Source organism: Salmo salar, chromosome 17, assembly GCF_965601325.2.
Source record: "Salmo salar chromosome 17, fSalSal1, whole genome shotgun sequence".
Classification (NCBI taxonomy): domain Eukaryota; kingdom Metazoa; phylum Chordata; class Actinopteri; order Salmoniformes; family Salmonidae; genus Salmo; species Salmo salar.
The window spans coordinates 85,371,559-85,391,455 of NC_138307.1; the positions used below are offsets into that span (position 1 = coordinate 85,371,559).

A 19,897-nucleotide genomic window follows, 5' to 3' on the forward strand; every position below is an offset into this window, starting at 1 on the left:
GTTTCCATGTATTTGATGCCACTGCGTCCGCTCCGTTCCAGCCATTATTATGAGTCATCCTCCCCTCACCAGCCTCCTGTGGTAGGGTTAGATTGTGGTGCAATTAAAAAATAAATAAATCCCATTCCCCTTTTCCCTTTTTTGTGAAGTGGATACTACTGCACTTCTGGAGCTAGGAACACAAGCATTTCGCTACACATGCAATAACATCTGCTAAATATGTTTACCAATACAATTTGATTTGATTTGAACAAAATGTGCAATTCACACTCCGACCTGTGAATGGCAGTAATACGCAACAAAGCCTCTAGTCTGTCAGACCACACGAAGAAGAAGAGAAGGTACCGCTTTCATTACACAGAGGCTGAAAAGAAAAAGAAAGGCGTTTTCTCAAGAAATACAACTACAATTTAATATTAACGCTGACTGAAATAAAGTTGCCAGCTCAGAAATATAATCAATCCCTGCCCCAGTTTGGTCTGGATATCCCCTGGAGAGAAATCCCAGCAAAATAGACAGGGTGAGTAACTCAAACTCTCGCCTGAAACTAGCGCCAGATTGCTTGCAAATGATTACAAAAGTAAATGGGGATGGAGTACAAACCCATCATTCACAAATATCCTACCCCTGTCTTCGAAGTTCATGTTATAAGAGCAGTGGAAAAGTCAAAAGGTTCGCCCAAAAATGCTTGCAGGTCTTGGAGGTAATCTGAGTAGGAGAGTCGCAGGCTTTGCCGGGAAGGGATAGGCCGCACTGTCAATGTTGAACGGTTTTCCTTTTCTGCTAATGCTAAACCAAGTTAGCTAACAGATAGCAAACCTGACACTTCTTTCTCGTTTGAAACGTGTTTATACCGCTGAAAGTAGTGTAGTGTTCTTGTTTAAAATATGAAAATATATATTTTTTTTATAATGTCATAAGTATTCAATTTTGTTTATTATTCTTGGGTTGTCTGTCTAGCTAGCCTACCGAGAGTTGCTAGCTTCATCCGCTAGCGCTAGCAAGTTAGCTACATTCGCGTCACTTGACCGGCTTTTTAAAAAAAAGTGTAAAGCATCTGTCAAATACAGTGCCTTTAAACTTTTCACACCACTTTAGTTTTATCACATTTTGTTGTTACAGCCTGAATTTAAAATGAGTTTGTCACTGGCCTACACACAATACTCCGTATAGTAATGTTAAAGTGGAAATATGTTTTTTGAAGTCTTTCCAAATGTATTACAATGGTATTGAGTTAAGGAGTAAAAATTGCATGAACTCCCTGTGTGCAATAGTGTTTAACATGATTTTTGAACGACTACATCATCTCTGTACCCCACACATACAATTATCTTTAAGGTTCTGCAGTCTAGCAGTGAATTTCAAACACAGATTCAGCCAAAAAGACCAGCAAGCTAGATAGATGGTTAAAAAAAAGACATTGAATATCCCTTTGAGCATGGTGAAGTTATTAATTTCAATTTGGATGGTGTATCAATACACCCAGTCACGACAAAGATACAGACATCCTTACTAACTAAGTTGCCGGAGAGGAAGGAAACCGCTCAGGGATTCACCATGAGGCCAATGGTGACTTTAAAACAGTTAGATATTTTGGGGTGTAGTTACCCTTTAACGTGCTCCTAGCGAGGCTGTTGTTTAGCAGTGTTTTTGTAGCGCACATGATGGTAGAGTTTGTAAATAATAAAGATAATCATTGTCAGGTAAGCATAGGCTACTTTGTAGTTAACATTTAATTGAGAAAGTTTTTGGGAAAGCCTTTCCATCTACCAGGAGACAGTTTTTATTAGCATTTTTGCTAAATTCTACACAAAGTGGTAGACAGGCACATACACACACAGGGGATCTCGTTGCCTGTTTAGAAAGTTGCAGGAAATACGAATCACTGAAGCATTCTGTTCATGTCTTATGATAAACTTTACTGAATATTGTTCAATTCCGTTTTCATGTTTGGATTTTGTCCATGTTCTCTGCATGGCGGTATTTTACAAGGCCCTAATCCTCCATGGTTTGGAAAATTGCATTTGGCTCAGAACAGGGCAGCACGGCTGGCACTCGGATGTAGACAGAGAGCAAACATTAATAATATGCTTGTCAATCTCTCCAGGCTTAAAGTAGAGGAGAGATTGACTTCATCACTACTTGTATTTGTGAGAGTTATTGACATGTTGAAAGCACCGAGCTGTCTGTTTTTAAACGACTAGCACACAGCTCGGACATGCATACCCCCACAATCGCCCATAAATTTGAAAGAAGCAAGATATGATTTTTAGTCTATATTTCCCAGCCCTAGTTGGGAGGCCTCAAGAGACCAGGGGTGGCAGGACCGAGTGCTCGGGTTGGGGTGTAGGGTTTGAGCATAGCCCGACGGTAGGGAGGGGCAGTTCCCCTTGCTCCTCCGTAGGCGAGCACCATGGTCTTGAAGATGATGCGAATTTCGACTGGAAGCCAGTGGAGTGTGCTGAGGAGCGAGGTGACGTGGGAGAATTTAGGAATGTTGAAAGACCAGGCGGGCTGTGTCATTCATTGTGGGGTGGCAGGTAGCCTAGTGGTTAGAGCGTTGTGCCAGTAACCTGAAAGGTTGCTGGATCGAATCCCTGAGCTGACAAGGTAAAAATCTGTTGTTCTGCCCCTGGACAAAGGCAGTTAACCCACTGTTCCTAGGCCTTCATTGTAAATAAGAACTTGTTCTAAACTGACTTGCCTAGTTAAATAAAGGTAAAATAAAAATTCTGGATAAGTTGCAAGTTTTTTTTTGATGGCTCATCGGGGAGCCCAGACAACAGAGTTACAGCAGTCTAGACTGGAGATGACAAGTACCTGGGTTAGGACCTGCGCCACTTCCTGTGTGAGGAAAAGTCTGATGTTATAGAGCAGTGGTATGTCACTCTACTGATGTTATAGAGCAGTGCTATGTCACTCTACTGATGTTATAGAGCAGTGGTATGTCACTCTACTGATGTTATAGAGCAGTGGTATGTCACTCTGCTGATGTTATAGAGCAGTGGTATGTCACTCTACTGATGGTATAGAGCAGTGGTATTCAAAGGTGGGGTGGCGACCCCTACTTTTGTCGCAGGGAAACTGCAATGGGGTCCCTAAAATATTTTTCAATTTTTTTTGGCACAAAAGTAAAGAGTACAGATTATTGTATGGGACAATATACAAAAGTCTTTGAGAGAAATAATTATAAAAATGTAAATGTTGATTTAAATATAGAAGAGTAGTGAAGTGTCAACACAGCAATGATCGGAGAGACCATGTGAGGAGCAGAGTGACTTGGTCTATAGAGAGGAGAGGGCCTAGAACGAAGCCCTGGGGGACACCAGTAGTGAGAGTATATGGTGCAGACACAGCTCCTCTCTACGCCGCCTGGTAGGAACGACCACTGTGGGTGGTTCCCTCCGTAGCCAGACAGACAGATCCTACCATGACTGCATCATGGGAAACCTCAGCCCGAGTCTCAACACTGGACAGTAACTTAACTGGGAGGCTAAAATACATCCGTGGCTGTTTCTAATTTCATACTAGACACATGCAGGAGGTTGAGTCAGACGAGCTCCACTCTACAGGCCTGTCAGCCATCCAGTCAGGGTAGGGCCCACTCGGATACCCCACCTCTGGCCTGTGTCCAGTGGGGCTGTCCCCTAAATGGCACCCTATTCCCTTTTATAGTGCACTACTTTACACCAGAGCCCTATTCCCTATATAGTACACTACTTTAGACCAGAGCCCTATTCCCTATATAGTGCACTACTTTAGACCAGAGCCCTATTCCCTATATTGTGCATTACTTTAGACCAGAGCCCTATTCCCTATATAGTACACTACTATAGACCAGAGCCCTATTCCCTATATAGTGCACTACTTTACACCAGAGCCCTATTCCCTATATAGTACACTACTTTAGACCAGAGCCCTATTCCCTATATAGTGCATTACTTTAGACCAGAGCCCTATTCCCTATATAGTGCACTACTTTACACCAGAGCCCTATTCCCTATATAGTGCACTACTTTAGACCAGAGCCCTATTCCCTATATAGTGCATTACTTTAGACCAGAGCCCTATTCCCTATATAGTACACTACTTTAGACCAGAGCCCTATTCCCTATATAGTGCACTACTTTAGACCAGAGCTCTATTCCCTATATAGTGCACTACTTTAGACCAGAGCCCTATGGACCCTGGTGAAAAGTAGTGCACTATAAAGGGAATAGGGCTCCATTTGGGCTGTAACACGGGGGCCGGCCCCAGGAAGGGCTGATGGCCTTACATGTAGAGCAGGCAGGAGAAGAAGGGGAGGGGCTGGAGAGGGGTCGAAGAGCACCATGCTTCCCTTCACCACTTCCCTTTAAAGAGAGGACCAGTGATCTGGCTCCTCCTCTCTCCATGCTAGGGATGGGACAGGGTATTTTTAGACTCTCCCTTCCTCTACTGTGTGTGTGTGTGTGTGTGTGTGTGTGTCGCTCTCTTTCTCTGGCCTCTCCCCTGCCCCTAGTGAGACAGAACTACAGCCACCTACACTGGCTGAACCCCTGGGTCACATTCATTAGTGCACAGCAACGGAAAAAGGAAAACAAGCATTTCTTATAAGTTTCAGGTAGTCCCTCCCAGGTCCGTTTTCTTTAGTTTGGTGCCTAATGAACACTACCCAGGCCTACCTCCTATAGACAAGGAACAGAAAGACATGAAGCCAACCAGGCTATTCTATAGACAGTATATAGTGAAGGAACAACAGAAAGACATGAAGCCAACCAGGCTATTCTATAGACAGTATATAGTGAAGGAACAACAGAAAGACATGAAGCCAACCAGGCTATTCTATAGACAGTATATAGTGAAGGAACAACAGAAAGACATGAAGCCAACCAGGCTATTCTATAGACAGTATATAGTGAAGGAACAACAGAAAGACATGAAGCCAACCAGGCTATTCTATAGACAGTATATAGTGAAGGAACAACAGAAAGACATGAAGCCAACCAGGCTATTCTATAGACAGTATATAGTGAAGGAACAACAGAAAGACATGAAGCCAACCAGGCTATTCTATAGACAGTATATAGTGAAGGAACAACAGAAAGACATGAAGCCAACCAGGCTATTCTATAGACAGTATATAGTGAAGGAACAACAGAAAGACATGAAGCCAACCAGGCTATTCTATAGACAGTATATAGTGAAGGAACAACAGAAAGACATGAAGCCAACCAGGCTATTCTATAGACAGTATATAGTGAAGGAACAACAGAAAGACATGAAGCCAACCAGGCTATTCTATAGACAGTATATAGTGAAGGAACAACAGAAAGACATGAAGCCAACCAGGCTATTCTATAGACAGTATATAGTGAAGGAACAACAGAAAGACATGAAGCCAACCAGGCTATTCTATAGACAGTATATAGTGAAGGAACAACAGAAAGACATGAAGCCAACCAGGCTATTCTATAGACAGTATATAGTGAAGGAACAACAGAAAGACATGAAGCCAACCAGGCTATTCTATAGACAGTATATAGTGAAGGAACAACAGAAAGACATGAAGCCAACCAGGCTATTCTATAGACAGTATATAGTGAAGGAACAACAGAAAGACATGAAGCCAACCAGGCTATTCTATAGACAGTATATAGTGAAGGAACAACAGAAAGACATGAAGCCAACCAGGCTATTCTATAGACAGTATATAGTGAAGGAACAACAGAAAGACATGAAGCCAACCAGGCTATTCTATAGACAGTATATAGTGAAGGAACAACAGAAAGACATGAAGCCAACCAGGCTATTCTATAGACAGTATATAGTGAAGGAACAACAGAAAGACATGAAGCCAACCAGGCTATTCTATAGACAGTATATAGTGAAGGAACAACAGAAAGACATGAAGCCAACCAGGCTATTCTATAGACAGTATATAGTGAAGGAACAACAGAAAGACATGAAGCCAACCAGGCTATTCTATAGACAGTATATAGTGAAGGAACAACAGAAAGACATGAAGCCAACCAGGCTATTCTATAGACAGTATATAGTGAAGGAACAACAGAAAGACATGAAGCCAACCAGGCTATTCTATAGACAGTATATAGTGAAGGAACAACAGAAAGACATGAAGCCAACCAGGCTATTCTATAGACAGTATATAGTGAAGGAACAACAGAAAGACATGAAGCCAACCAGGCTATTCTATAGACAGTATATAGTGAAGGAACAACAGAAAGACATGAAGCCAACCAGGCTATTCTATAGACAGTATATAGTGAAGGAACAACAGAAAGACATGAAGCCAACCAGGCTATTCTATAGACAGTATATAGTGAAGGAACAACAGAAAGACATGAAGCCAACCAGGCTATTCTATAGACAGTATATAGTGAAGGAACAACAGAAAGACATGAAGCCAACCAGGCTATTCTATAGACAGTATATAGTGAAGGAACAACAGAAAGACATGAAGCCAACCAGGCTATTCTATAGACAGTATATAGTGAAGGAACAACAGAAAGACATGAAGCCAACCAGGCTATTCTATAGACAGTATATAGTGAAGGAACAACAGAAAGACATGAAGCCAACCAGGCTATTCTATAGACAGTATATAGTGAAGGAACAACAGAAAGACATGAAGCCAACCAGGCTATTCTATAGACAGTATATAGTGAAGGAACAACAGAAAGACATGAAGCCAACCAGGCTATTCTATAGACAGTATATAGTGAAGGAACAACAGAAAGACATGAAGCCAACCAGGCTATTCTATAGACAGTATATAGTGAAGGAACAACAGAAAGACATGAAGCCAACCAGGCTATTCTATAGACAGTATATAGTGAAGGAACAACAGAAAGACATGAAGCCAACCAGGCTATTCTATAGACAGTATATAGTGAAGGAACAACAGAAAGACATGAAGCCAACCAGGCTATTCTATAGACAGTATATAGTGAAGGAACAACAGAAAGACATGAAGCCAACCAGGCTATTCTATAGACAGTATATAGTGAAGGAACAACAGAAAGACATGAAGCCAACCAGGCTATTCTATAGACAGTATATAGTGAAGGAACAACAGAAAGACATGAAGCCAACCAGGCTATTCTATAGACAGTATATAGTGAAGGAACAACAGAAAGACATGAAGCCAACCAGGCTATTCTATAGACAGTATATAGTGAAGGAACAACAGAAAGACATGAAGCCAACCAGGCTATTCTATAGACAGTATATAGTGAAGGAACAACAGAAAGACATGAAGCCAACCAGGCTATTCTATAGACAGTATATAGTGAAGGAACAACAGAAAGACATGAAGCCAACCAGGCTATTCTATAGACAGTATATAGTGAAGGAACAACAGAAAGACATGAAGCCAACCAGGCTATTCTATAGACAGTATATAGTGAAGGAACAACAGAAAGACATGAAGCCAACCAGGCTATTCTATAGACAGTATATAGTGAAGGAACAACAGAAAGACATGAAGCCAACCAGGCTATTCTATAGACAGTATATAGTGAAGGAACAACAGAAAGACATGAAGCCAACCAGGCTATTCTATAGACAGTATATAGTGAAGGAACAACAGAAAGACATGAAGCCAACCAGGCTATTCTATAGACAGTATATAGTGAAGGAACAACAGAAAGACATGAAGCCAACCAGGCTATTCTATAGACAGTATATAGTGAAGGAACAACAGAAAGACATGAAGCCAACCAGGCTATTCTATAGACAGTATATAGTGAAGGAACAACAGAAAGACATGAAGCCAACCAGGCTATTCTATAGACAGTATATAGTGAAGGAACAACAGAAAGACATGAAGCCAACCAGGCTATTCTATAGACAGTATATAGTGAAGGAACAACAGAAAGACATGAAGCCAACCAGGCTATTCTATAGACAGTATATAGTGAAGGAACAACAGAAAGACATGAAGCCAACCAGGCTATTCTATAGACAGTATATAGTGAAGGAACAACAGAAAGACATGAAGCCAACCAGGCTATTCTATAGACAGTATATAGTGAAGGAACAACAGAAAGACATGAAGCCAACCAGGCTATTCTATAGACAGTATATAGTGAAGGAACAACAGAAAGACATGAAGCCAACCAGGCTATTCTATAGACAGTATATAGTGAAGGAACAACAGAAAGACATGAAGCCAACCAGGCTATTCTATAGACAGTATATAGTGAAGGAACAACAGAAAGACATGAAGCCAACCAGGCTATTCTATAGACAGTATATAGTGAAGGAACAACAGAAAGACATGAAGCCAACCAGGCTATTCTATAGACAGTATATAGTGAAGGAACAACAGAAAGACATGAAGCCAACCAGGCTATTCTATAGACAGTATATAGTGAAGGAACAACAGAAAGACATGAAGCCAACCAGGCTATTCTATAGACAGTATATAGTGAAGGAACAACAGAAAGACATGAAGCCAACCAGGCTATTCTATAGACAGTATATAGTGAAGGAACAACAGAAAGACATGAAGCCAACCAGGCTATTCTATAGACAGTATATAGTGAAGGAACAACAGAAAGACATGAAGCCAACCAGGCTATTCTATAGACAGTATATAGTGAAGGAACAACAGAAAGACATGAAGCCAACCAGGCTATTCTATAGACAGTATATAGTGAAGGAACAACAGAAAGACATGAAGCCAACCAGGCTATTCTATAGACAGTATATAGTGAAGGAACAACAGAAAGACATGAAGCCAACCAGGCTATTCTATAGACAGTATATAGTGAAGGAACAACAGAAAGACATGAAGCCAACCAGGCTATTCTATAGACAGTATATAGTGAAGGAACAACAGAAAGACATGAAGCCAACCAGGCTATTCTATAGACAGTATATAGTGAAGGAACAACAGAAAGACATGAAGCCAACCAGGCTATTCTATAGACAGTATATAGTGAAGGAACAACAGAAAGACATGAAGCCAACCAGGCTATTCTATAGACAGTATATAGTGAAGGAACAACAGAAAGACATGAAGCCAACCAGCCTATTCTATAGACAGTATATAGTGAAGGAACAACAGAAAGACATTAAGCCAACCAGGCTATTCTATAGACAGTATATAGTGAAGGAACAACAGAAAGACATGAAGCCAACCAGGCTATTCTATAGACAGTATATAGTGAAGGAACAACAGAAAGACATGAAGCCAACCAGGCTATTCTATAGACAGTATATAGTGAAGGAACAACAGAAAGACATGAAGCCAACCAGGCTATTCTATAGACAGTATATAGTGAAGGAACAACAGAAAGACATGAAGCCAACCAGGCTATTCTATAGACAGTATATAGTGAAGGAACAACAGAAAGACATGAAGCCAACCAGGCTATTCTATAGACAGTATATAGTGAAGGAACAACAGAAAGACATGAAGCCAACCAGGCTATTCTATAGACAGTATATAGTGAAGGAACAACAGAAAGACATGAAGCCAACCAGGCTATTCTATAGACAGTATATAGTGAAGGAACAACAGAAAGACATGAAGCCAACCAGGCTATTCTATAGACAGTATATAGTGAAGGAACAACAGAAAGACATGAAGCCAACCAGGCTATTCTATAGACAGTATATAGTGAAGGAACAACAGAAAGACATGAAGCCAACCAGGCTATTCTATAGACAGTATATAGTGAAGGAACAACAGAAAGACATGAAGCCAACCAGGCTATTCTATAGACAGTATATAGTGAAGGAACAACAGAAAGACATGAAGCCAACCAGGCTATTCTATAGACAGTATATAGTGAAGGAACAACAGAAAGACATGAAGCCAACCAGGCTATTCTATAGACAGTATATAGTGAAGGAACAACAGAAAGACATGAAGCCAACCAGGCTATTCTATAGACAGTATATAGTGAAGGAACAACAGAAAGACATGAAGCCAACCAGGCTATTCTATAGACAGTATATAGTGAAGGAACAACAGAAAGACATGAAGCCAACCAGGCTATTCTATAGACAGTATATAGTGAAGGAACAACAGAAAGACATGAAGCCAACCAGGCTATTCTATAGACAGTATATAGTGAAGGAACAACAGAAAGACATGAAGCCAACCAGGCTATTCTATAGACAGTATATAGTGAAGGAACAACAGAAAGACATGAAGCCAACCAGGCTATTCTATAGACAGTATATAGTGAAGGAACAACAGAAAGACATGAAGCCAACCAGGCTATTCTATAGACAGTATATAGTGAAGGAACAACAGAAAGACATGAAGCCAACCAGGCTATTCTATAGACAGTATATAGTGAAGGAACAACAGAAAGACATGAAGCCAACCAGGCTATTCTATAGACAGTATATAGTGAAGGAACAACAGAAAGACATGAAGCCAACCAGGCTATTCTATAGACAGTATATAGTGAAGGAACAACAGAAAGACATGAAGCCAACCAGGCTATTCTATAGACAGTATATAGTGAAGGAACAACAGAAAGACATGAAGCCAACCAGGCTATTCTATAGACAGTATATAGTGAAGGAACAACAGAAAGACATGAAGCCAACCAGGCTATTCTATAGACAGTATATAGTGAAGGAACAACAGAAAGACATGAAGCCAACCAGGCTATTCTATAGACAGTATATAGTGAAGGAACAACAGAAAGACATGAAGCCAACCAGGCTATTCTATAGACAGTATATAGTGAAGGAACAACAGAAAGACATGAAGCCAACCAGGCTATTCTATAGACAGTATATAGTGAAGGAACAACAGAAAGACATGAAGCCAACCAGGCTATTCTATAGACAGTATATAGTGAAGGAACAACAGAAAGACATGAAGCCAACCAGGCTATTCTATAGACAGTATATAGTGAAGGAACAACAGAAAGACATGAAGCCAACCAGGCTATTCTATAGACAGTATATAGTGAAGGAACAACAGAAAGACATGAAGCCAACCAGGCTATTCTATAGACAGTATATAGTGAAGGAACAACAGAAAGACATGAAGCCAACCAGGCTATTCTATAGACAGTATATAGTGAAGGAACAACAGAAAGACATGAAGCCAACCAGGCTATTCTATAGACAGTATATAGTGAAGGAACAACAGAAAGACATGAAGCCAACCAGGCTATTCTATAGACAGTATATAGTGAAGGAACAACAGAAAGACATGAAGCCAACCAGGCTATTCTATAGACAGTATATAGTGAAGGAACAACAGAAAGACATGAAGCCAACCAGGCTATTCTATAGACAGTATATAGTGAAGGAACAACAGAAAGACATGAAGCCAACCAGGCTATTCTATAGACAGTATATAGTGAAGGAACAACAGAAAGACATGAAGCCAACCAGGCTATTCTATAGACAGTATATAGTGAAGGAACAACAGAAAGACATGAAGCCAACCAGGCTATTCTATAGACAGTATATAGTGAAGGAACAACAGAAAGACATGAAGCCAACCAGGCTATTCTATAGACAGTATATAGTGAAGGAACAACAGAAAGACATGAAGCCAACCAGGCTATTCTATAGACAGTATATAGTGAAGGAACAACAGAAAGACATGAAGCCAACCAGGCTATTCTATAGACAGTATATAGTGAAGGAACAACAGAAAGACATGAAGCCAACCAGGCTATTCTATAGACAGTATATAGTGAAGGAACAACAGAAAGACATGAAGCCAACCAGGCTATTCTATAGACAGTATATAGTGAAGGAACAACAGAAAGACATGAAGCCAACCAGGCTATTCTATAGACAGTATATAGTGACGGAACAACAGAAAGACATGAAGCCAACCAGGCTATTCTATAGACAGTATATAGTGACGGAACAACAGAAAGACATGAAGCCAACCAGGCTATTCTATAGACAGTATATAGTGACGGAACAACAGAAAGACATGAAGCCAACCAGGCTATTCTATAGACAGTATATAGTGAAGGAACAACAGAAAGACATGAAGCCAACCAGGCTATTCTATAGACAGTATATAGTGAAGGAACAACAGAAAGACATGAAGCCAACCAGGCTATTCTATAGACAGTATATAGTGAAGGAACAACAGAAAGACATGAAGCCAACCAGGCTATTCTATAGACAGTATATAGTGAAGGAACAACAGAAAGACATGAAGCCAACCAGGCTATTCTATAGACAGTATATAGTGAAGGAACAACAGAAAGACATGAAGCCAACCAGGCTATGTGAGATACAGTAGGAATACCATGCCATTGTTTCACATACATCCTTGGCTGCCAACCCCAGGTCTGTAGGCCCTAGCCCAGGTCTGTGGGTCCTAGCCCAGGTCTGTGGGTCCTAGCCCAGGTCTGTGGGCCGTAGCCCAGGTCTGTGGGTCCTAGCCCAGGTCTGTGGGTCCTAGCCCAGGTCTGTAGGCCCTAGCCCAGGTCTGTGGGCCCTAGCCCAGGTCTGTGGGCCCTAGCCCAGGTCTGTGGGTCCTAGCCCAGGTCTGTGGGCCCTAGCCCAGGTCTGTGGGCCCTAGCCCAGGTCTGTGGGCCCTAGCCCAGGTCTGTGGGCCCTAGCCCTAGCCCAGGTATTTTTGTCCGTTCTCCCTCTCCTCGCCGCCTCTCCTTGATTATTTTCTACCTTTGTCAAAAGGAAGTGAGGACTGAGAAGAGGATGCAGGAGTTTAGCTAACCCAATTGAGAAAAGGCATATATATATGTAATGTCTACAAGGATGTGTTTTAGCAGACCAGTCTCTCTCTGTGAGAACCAGAATAAGATGGAGCCTGAAGAGACATTCTCTCTCTGTGAGAACCAGGACAGAATGCAGCCTGAGGAGACATTCTCTCTCTGTGAGAACCAGGACAGAATGCAGCCTGAGGAGACATTCTCTCTCTGTGAGAACCAGGACAGAATGCAGCCTGAAGAGACATTCTCTCTCTGTGAGAACCAGGACAGAATGCAGCCTGAAGAGACATTCTCTCTCTGTGAGAACCAGGACAGAATGCAGCCTGAGGAGACATTCTCTCTCTGTGAGAACCAGGACAGAATGCAGCCTGAGGAGACATTCTCTCTCTGTGAGAACCAGGACAGAATGCAGCCTGAGGAGACATTCTCTCTCTGTGAGAACCAGGACAGAATGCAGCCTGAGGAGACATTCTCTCTCTGTGAGAACCAGGACAGAATGCAGCCTGAAGAGACATTCTCTCTCTGTGAGAACCAGGACAGAATGCAGCCTGAGGAGACATTCTCTCTCTGTGAGAACCAGGACAGAATGCAGCCTGAGGAGACATTCTCTCTCTGTGAGAACCAGGACAGAATGCAGCCTGAGGAGACATTCTCTCTCTGTGAGAACCAGGACAGAATGCAGCCTGAGGAGACATTCTCTCTCTGTGAGAACCAGGACAGAATGCAGCCTGAGGAGACATTCTCTCTCTGTGAGAACCAGGACAGAATGCAGCCTGAGGAGACATTCTCTCTCTGTGAGAACCAGGACAGAATGCAGCCTGAGGAGACATTCTCTCTCTGTGAGAACCAGGACAGAATGCAGCCTGAGGAGACATTCTCTCTCTGTGAGAACCAGGACAGAATGCAGCCTGAGGAGACATTCTCTCTCTGTGAGAACCAGGACAGAATGCAGCCTGAGGAGACATTCTCTCTCTGTGAGAACCAGGACAGAATGCAGCCTGAGGAGACATTCTCTCTCTGTGAGAACCAGGACAGAATGCAGCCTGAGGAGACATTCTCTCTCTGTGAGAACCAGGACAGAATGCAGCCTGAGGAGACATTCTCTCTCTGTGAGAACCAGGACAGAATGCAGCCTGAGGAGACATTCTCTCTCTGTGAGAACCAGGACAGAATGCAGCCTGAAGAGACATTCTCTCTCTGTGAGAACCAGGACAGAATGCAGCCTGAGGAGCATTCTCTCTCTGTGAGAACCAGGACAGAATGCAGCCTGAGGAGACATTCTCTCTCTGTGAGAACCAGGACAGAATGCAGTCTGAGGAGACATTCTCTCTCTGTGAGAACCAGAATAAGATGGAGCCTGAGGAGAACCTTGGTCAGTGTCACCAGGTCTTTGCACCAGGACACTTGTTGATAGTCATGCAGGCCCAGGTGTCAGCCTAAAGCATCCTCAAGAGACCATTGTTTTGTAAAAAAGTATTTAAAACTTGAGGAGAAAACAGCGAAGGCTTTGCTTACCAGTATGTTGCCCTGGAAATATAAAATGCATCTGTTAGCATGAAACATTGAGTGAAATTGGTTATTTTCCTAGACCTTTAGGCCTACAATGTACATAGAAAAGTATGTGGACACCCCTTCAAATGAGTGGATTCAGCTAATTCAGCCACTGCCATTGCTAACAAGTGTATAAAATCAAGCACATAGTTCTCTGGAGTGATGAATCCTGCTTCACCGTCTGGCAGTCCGACGGACTAATCTGGGTTTGGCAGATACCAGGAGAACACTACCTGCCCGAATACATAGTGCCAACTGTAAAGTTTGGTGGAGGAGGAATAATAGTCTGGGGCTGTTTTTCGTGGTTCGGACCCCTTAGATCCAGTGAAGGGAAATCTTAACGCTACAGCATACAATGACATTCTAGACGATTCTGTGCTTCCACCTTTGTGGCAACAGTTTGGGGTAGGCCTTTTCCTGTTTCAGCATGACAATGCCCCCGTGCACAAAGCGAGGTCCATACAGAAATAGTTTGTCGAGATCGGTGTGGAAGAACTTGACTGGCCTGCACAGAGCCCGGACCTCAACCCCATCGAACACCTTTGGGATGAATTAGAACACCGACTGCAAGCCAGGCTTAATCACCCAACATCAGTGCCCGACCTCACTAATGCTCTTGTGGCTGAATGGAAGCAAGTCCCCCTGCAGCAATGCTAGTGGAAAGCCTTCCCAGAAGAGTGGAGGCTGTTATAGCAGCAATGTTCCAACATCTAGTGGAAAGCCTTCCCAGAAGAGTGGAGGCTGTTATAGCAGCAATGTACCAACATCTAGTGGAAAGCCTTCCCAGAAGAGTGGAGGCTGTTATAGCAGCAATGTACCAACATCTAGTGGAAAGCCTTCCCAGAAGAGTGGAGGCTGTTATAGCAGCAATGTTCCAACATCTAGTGGAAAGCCTTCCCAGAAGAGTGGAGGCTGTTATAGCAGCAATGTACCAACATCTAGTGGAAAGCCTTCCCAGAAGAGTGGAGGCTGTTATAGCAGCAATGTTCCAACATCTAGTGGAAAGCCTTCCCAGAAGAGTGGAGGCTGTTATAGCAGCAATGTTCCAACATCTAGTGGAAAGCCTTCCCAGAAGAGTGGAGGCTGTTATAGCAGCAATGTTCCAACATCTAGTGGAAAGCCTTCCCAGAAGAGTGGAGGCTGTTATAGCAGCAATGTTCCAACATCTAGTGGAAAGCCTTCCCAGAAGAGTGGAGGCTGTTATAGCACCAATGTTCCAACATCTAGTGGAAAGCCTAATAATACCAACTAATACCCATGATTTTGAAATTAGATGTTGGACGAGCAGGTGTCCTCATACTGTTGGTGATGTAGTGCATGTGCTGTATTGCTTACTGTTAGAGTAAAACACTTAGGTGATCCTTTCCCAATTAAAAAGACAGATATCTGGGGGATGGATTGTAAAAGCCCTTGTTATTGTCCAGCACATCCATTCAGAGCTTTTTACAGACAGGCGTGCTGTGTCTCTCTCTCTGATGAGACATCCTGATGAGTGCTTGATGAGTGTTGTTTACCCATGATCCTCTCTGGGGGAGTCTTCCAGTGTGCCTCTGACTCAGCCGGTCTCATTATATCCTTCCTGGAGAGAGAGAGAGAGAGAGTGTGTGAGTGTGTGTGTGTGTGTGTGTGTGTGTGTGTGTGAGATCATTTCTTCTTCCTCTTGTGTGTGTCAGTGTCCCTGTGTGTTAGTGACTTGGCATTCAGAAAGTATTCACACCCCTTGACTTTTTCCACATTTTGTTACATTAGTCTTTTTCTAAAATGGATTAACGTGTCTACACACACTACCCCATAATGACATCACACTACCCCATAATGACATCACACTACCCCATAATGACATCACACTACCCCATAATGACATCACAATACCCCATAATGACATCACACTACCCCATAATGACATCACACTACCCCATAAAGCAAAAACTGTTATTTAGCAAATGTATATATCTATTAAAAAAAAACAGATCACATCTACACAAGTATTCACACCCTTTACTCAGTACTTTGTTGAAGCACCTTTGGCAGCGATTACAGCCTCGAGTCTTCTTGGGTATGACACTACAAGACTGGCACACCTGTATTTTGGAAGTTTCTCCCGTTGTTCTCTGCAGATCCTCTCAAGCTCTGACAGCTATTTTCAGGTCTCTCCAGAGATGTTCAATCGGGTTCAAGTCCAGGCTCTGGCTGGGCCACTCGAGGACATGTCATGTGCCTTTTTTACTGAGGAATGGCTTCTGTCTGTCCACTCTACCATAGAGGCCTGATTGGTGGAGTGCTGCAGAGACGGTTGTCTTTCTGGAAGCTTCTTCCATCTCCACAGAGGAACTCTGGAGCTCTGTCAGAGTGACCATCGGGTTCTTGGTCACCTCCCTGACCAAGGACCTTCTCACCCGATTGCTCAGTTTGGCAGGGCGGCCAGCTCTAGGAAGAGTCTTGGTGGTTCCAAACTTCTTCCATTTAAGAATGATGGAGGCCACTGTGTTCTTGGGGACCTTCAATGCTGCAGACATGTTTTGGTACCCTTCCCCAGATCTTTGCCTCGCCACAATCCTGTCTCGGAGCTCTACGGGCAATTCCTTCGACCTCATGGCTTGGTTATTGTCTGACATGCACTGTCAACTGTGGGACCTTACATAGACAGGTGTGTGCCTTTCCAAATCATGTCCAATCAATAGAATTTACCACAGGTGGACCCCAATCAAGTTGTAGAAACATCTCAAGGATGATCAATGGAAACAGGATGCACCCGAGCTCAATTCCGAGTCTCATAGCAAAGGGTCTGAATACTTATGCTAACATTTCTAAAAACCTGTTTTGGCTTTGTCATTATGGGATATTGTGATGTCATTATGGGATATTGTTGCGTCATTATGAGGTATTGTGATGTCATTATGGGGTACTGTGATGTCATTATGGGGTATTGTGTGTAGATTGAGGGACAAATGATTTAATCCATTTTAGAATAAGGATGTAACGTAACAAGGTGGAAACAGGGAAGGGGTCTGAATACTTTCCCAAGGCACTGTACCTGTAGTCTGAATGCTCATAGTTGTTATGAGTGACACCTTCCCTGACATACAACACTCCTCACGTCACACCAGATGTCTGCTCTTCAGTTTATAATGAACTATTCAGACGTCAGTCATCACATAAAAGAGGATGTCATCTGTTGGTCTTAGCGGAGAATATTGATGAGTACGGGTGTAGAGTATTGGGCATGTTGTTGATGGCACTTTTAATTAGGCTGCTGTTACTACCCTCACAAGACTCTGGTCAGTTATGTCTTCTTGTACGCTTCCCATCTGAAACAGTTCACAACCATTCCTTCATATCTCATTTTATTGTGTTTTTGGGCTTTGGCAAGGGTTCTTTCGGCTGTTTGTGCACAGTACATATTTTTTTCTTCTCTCTGCAAGTCTAAGTCGGTAGCCAAAGTGAAGTTTGTTTCAACGAGGAATCGCCGTCTTGCAACTTTTTTTCACTTGAGAAATAATGCACGTCTTAGTGTTGGATGTAAAATTGGGGCGACTAAGATCTCCACGTCCAAATTATTGACCGAGTTCTTGAGATTCTTAGTTTTAATTCTGACTATTTTGAGGAATAGTCAGAACATACTGGCTACGGCGTCTCAAGATGGACAAACAGTACTATCGCTGGGTTTTTTCTCCCTCTCATTTTTCAAGTGAAGGTCTTTCTAAGGGAGTATGGAGCTCGTTCGGTTGGCGTAGATGAGGTCCTCGGCGCCAACCTAACCAAAGCATGCCGGAAGGCTTTAACCGGTTAAAACCGGAAACGGCAACTCATTATGTGTAGTGTCCACTTAAGACTTAAATCATAGTCCTGTGTTTCAACCTCTCCTCCAATGGCTCTTCTCATCTCTCTCTGGGTGGAAGAACATGAGACTTCTAATGAGGTCTAGACCACTAAATCAATTTCATTCCTCCAATGGCTGAGCGGGAAAACAGGCCACACGGCTGAACATAAAAGCCTTTCTATCTCTCAGTGGTTGGTTAAGACTCACTCAGACACATGTTCAACCTTTTAAGCCAATCATTGTTTCTCTGTACGGTACTGTGGAGTCAGTGTGGTTTTGTTGGTCATTGGTTCTCTGTTCAGATACTGTTAACACTCACACCAGGGGTACTCAACCAGCTACTGTTAACACTCACACCAGGGGTACTCAACCAGATACTGTTAACACTCACACCAGGGGTACTCAACTAGCTACTGTTAACACTCACACCAGGGGTACTCAACTAGATACTGTTAACACTCACACCAGGGGTACTCAACTAGATACTGTTAACACTCACACCAGGGGTACTCAACCAGATACTGTTAACACTCACACCAGGGGTACTCAACCAGCTACTGTTAACACTCACACCAGGGGTACTCAACTAGATACTGTTAACACTCACACCAGGGGTACTCAACTAGATACTGTTAACACTCACACCAGGGGTACTCAACTAGATACTGTTAACACTCACACCAGGGGTACTCAACCAGATACTGTTAACACTCACACCAGGGGTACTCAACTAGATACTGTTAACACTCACACCAGGGGTACTCAACCAGCTACTGTTAACACTCACACCAGGGGTACTCAACCAGATACTGTTAACACTCACACCAGGGGTACTCAACCAGATACTGTTAACACTCACACCAGGGGTACTCAACCAGATACTGTTAACACTCACACCAGGGGTACTCAACCAGCTCCTGTTAACACTCACACCAGGGGTACTCAACCAGCTCCTGTTAACACTCACACCAGGGGTACTCAACCAGATACTGTTAACACTCACACCCCTCTTGTTTGGCGGAAAGAAAATGTGACACTTTCAAAGCTAATTTCCTGTAATTCTACACGCTTTGTCCACTGGTGAGACTTTCTGTTCGGTATTGTAATCTCTTTCTCCCCCCCACCGTCTCGTTCCAGCCTGCACTGCCCCCTGCCACGTCTCTCTCTGCTCCTCATCTTGGACATCCTGCAGTCCAGAGGTGAAGGATATGGATCCTATGGAGTGTCCGCTGTGTTTGGAGTCGCTGGAGATAGACGATGCCAACTTCTTCCCCTGCACCTGCGGCTACCAGATCTGCCGCTTCTGTTGGCACCGCATCCGCACAGACGAGAACGGCCTCTGCCCTGCCTGCAGAAAGGTACGCTACCGTAATCTATCCCCTACCCCATATCCTACCCTAAACCCTGGCCTAGTCTAACCACTACCCCATATCCTACCCTAAACCCTGCCCTAGTCTAACTCTTACCCCATATCCTACCCTAAACCCTGCCCTAGTCTAACCACTACCTCATATCCTATCCTACCCTAAACCCTGGCCTAGTCTAACCACTACCCCATATCCTACCCTAAACCCTGGCCTAGTCTAACCCCTACCCCATATTCTATCCTAAACCCTGGCCTAGTCTAACCACTACCCCATATCCTACCCTAAACCCTGGCCTAGTCTAACCACTACCCCATATCCTACCCTAAACCCTGGCCTAGTCTAAGCACTACCCCATATCCTACCCTAAACCCTGCCCTAGTCTAACCACTACCCCATATCCTACCCTAAACCCTGGCCTAGTCTAACCACTACCCCATATCCTACCCTAAACCCTGGCCTAGTCTAACCACTACCCCATA

General features: G+C 43.2%; 1 protein-coding gene across 3 annotated transcripts in view; it reads left to right on the forward strand.

Annotated features, from left to right (window-relative positions):
* The first annotated feature begins 294 nt into the window (after positions 1 to 294).
* Positions 295 to 19,897, forward strand: part of LOC106609840 (CCR4-NOT transcription complex subunit 4) — a 64,882-nt gene continuing 45,279 nt past the window's right edge. For 2 of the 3 annotated variants that reach the window (XM_082964301.1, XM_082964302.1), the window contains exons 1-2: positions 295 to 520; positions 19,189 to 19,409. In XM_082964301.1, coding sequence (XP_082820427.1) covers positions 19,260 to 19,409 — 150 coding nt within the window. In that variant the 5' untranslated portion in view covers positions 295 to 520; positions 19,189 to 19,259. The remainder of the gene's footprint in view (positions 521 to 19,188; positions 19,410 to 19,897) is intronic. The other variant, XM_082964303.1, reaches the window with a different exon arrangement.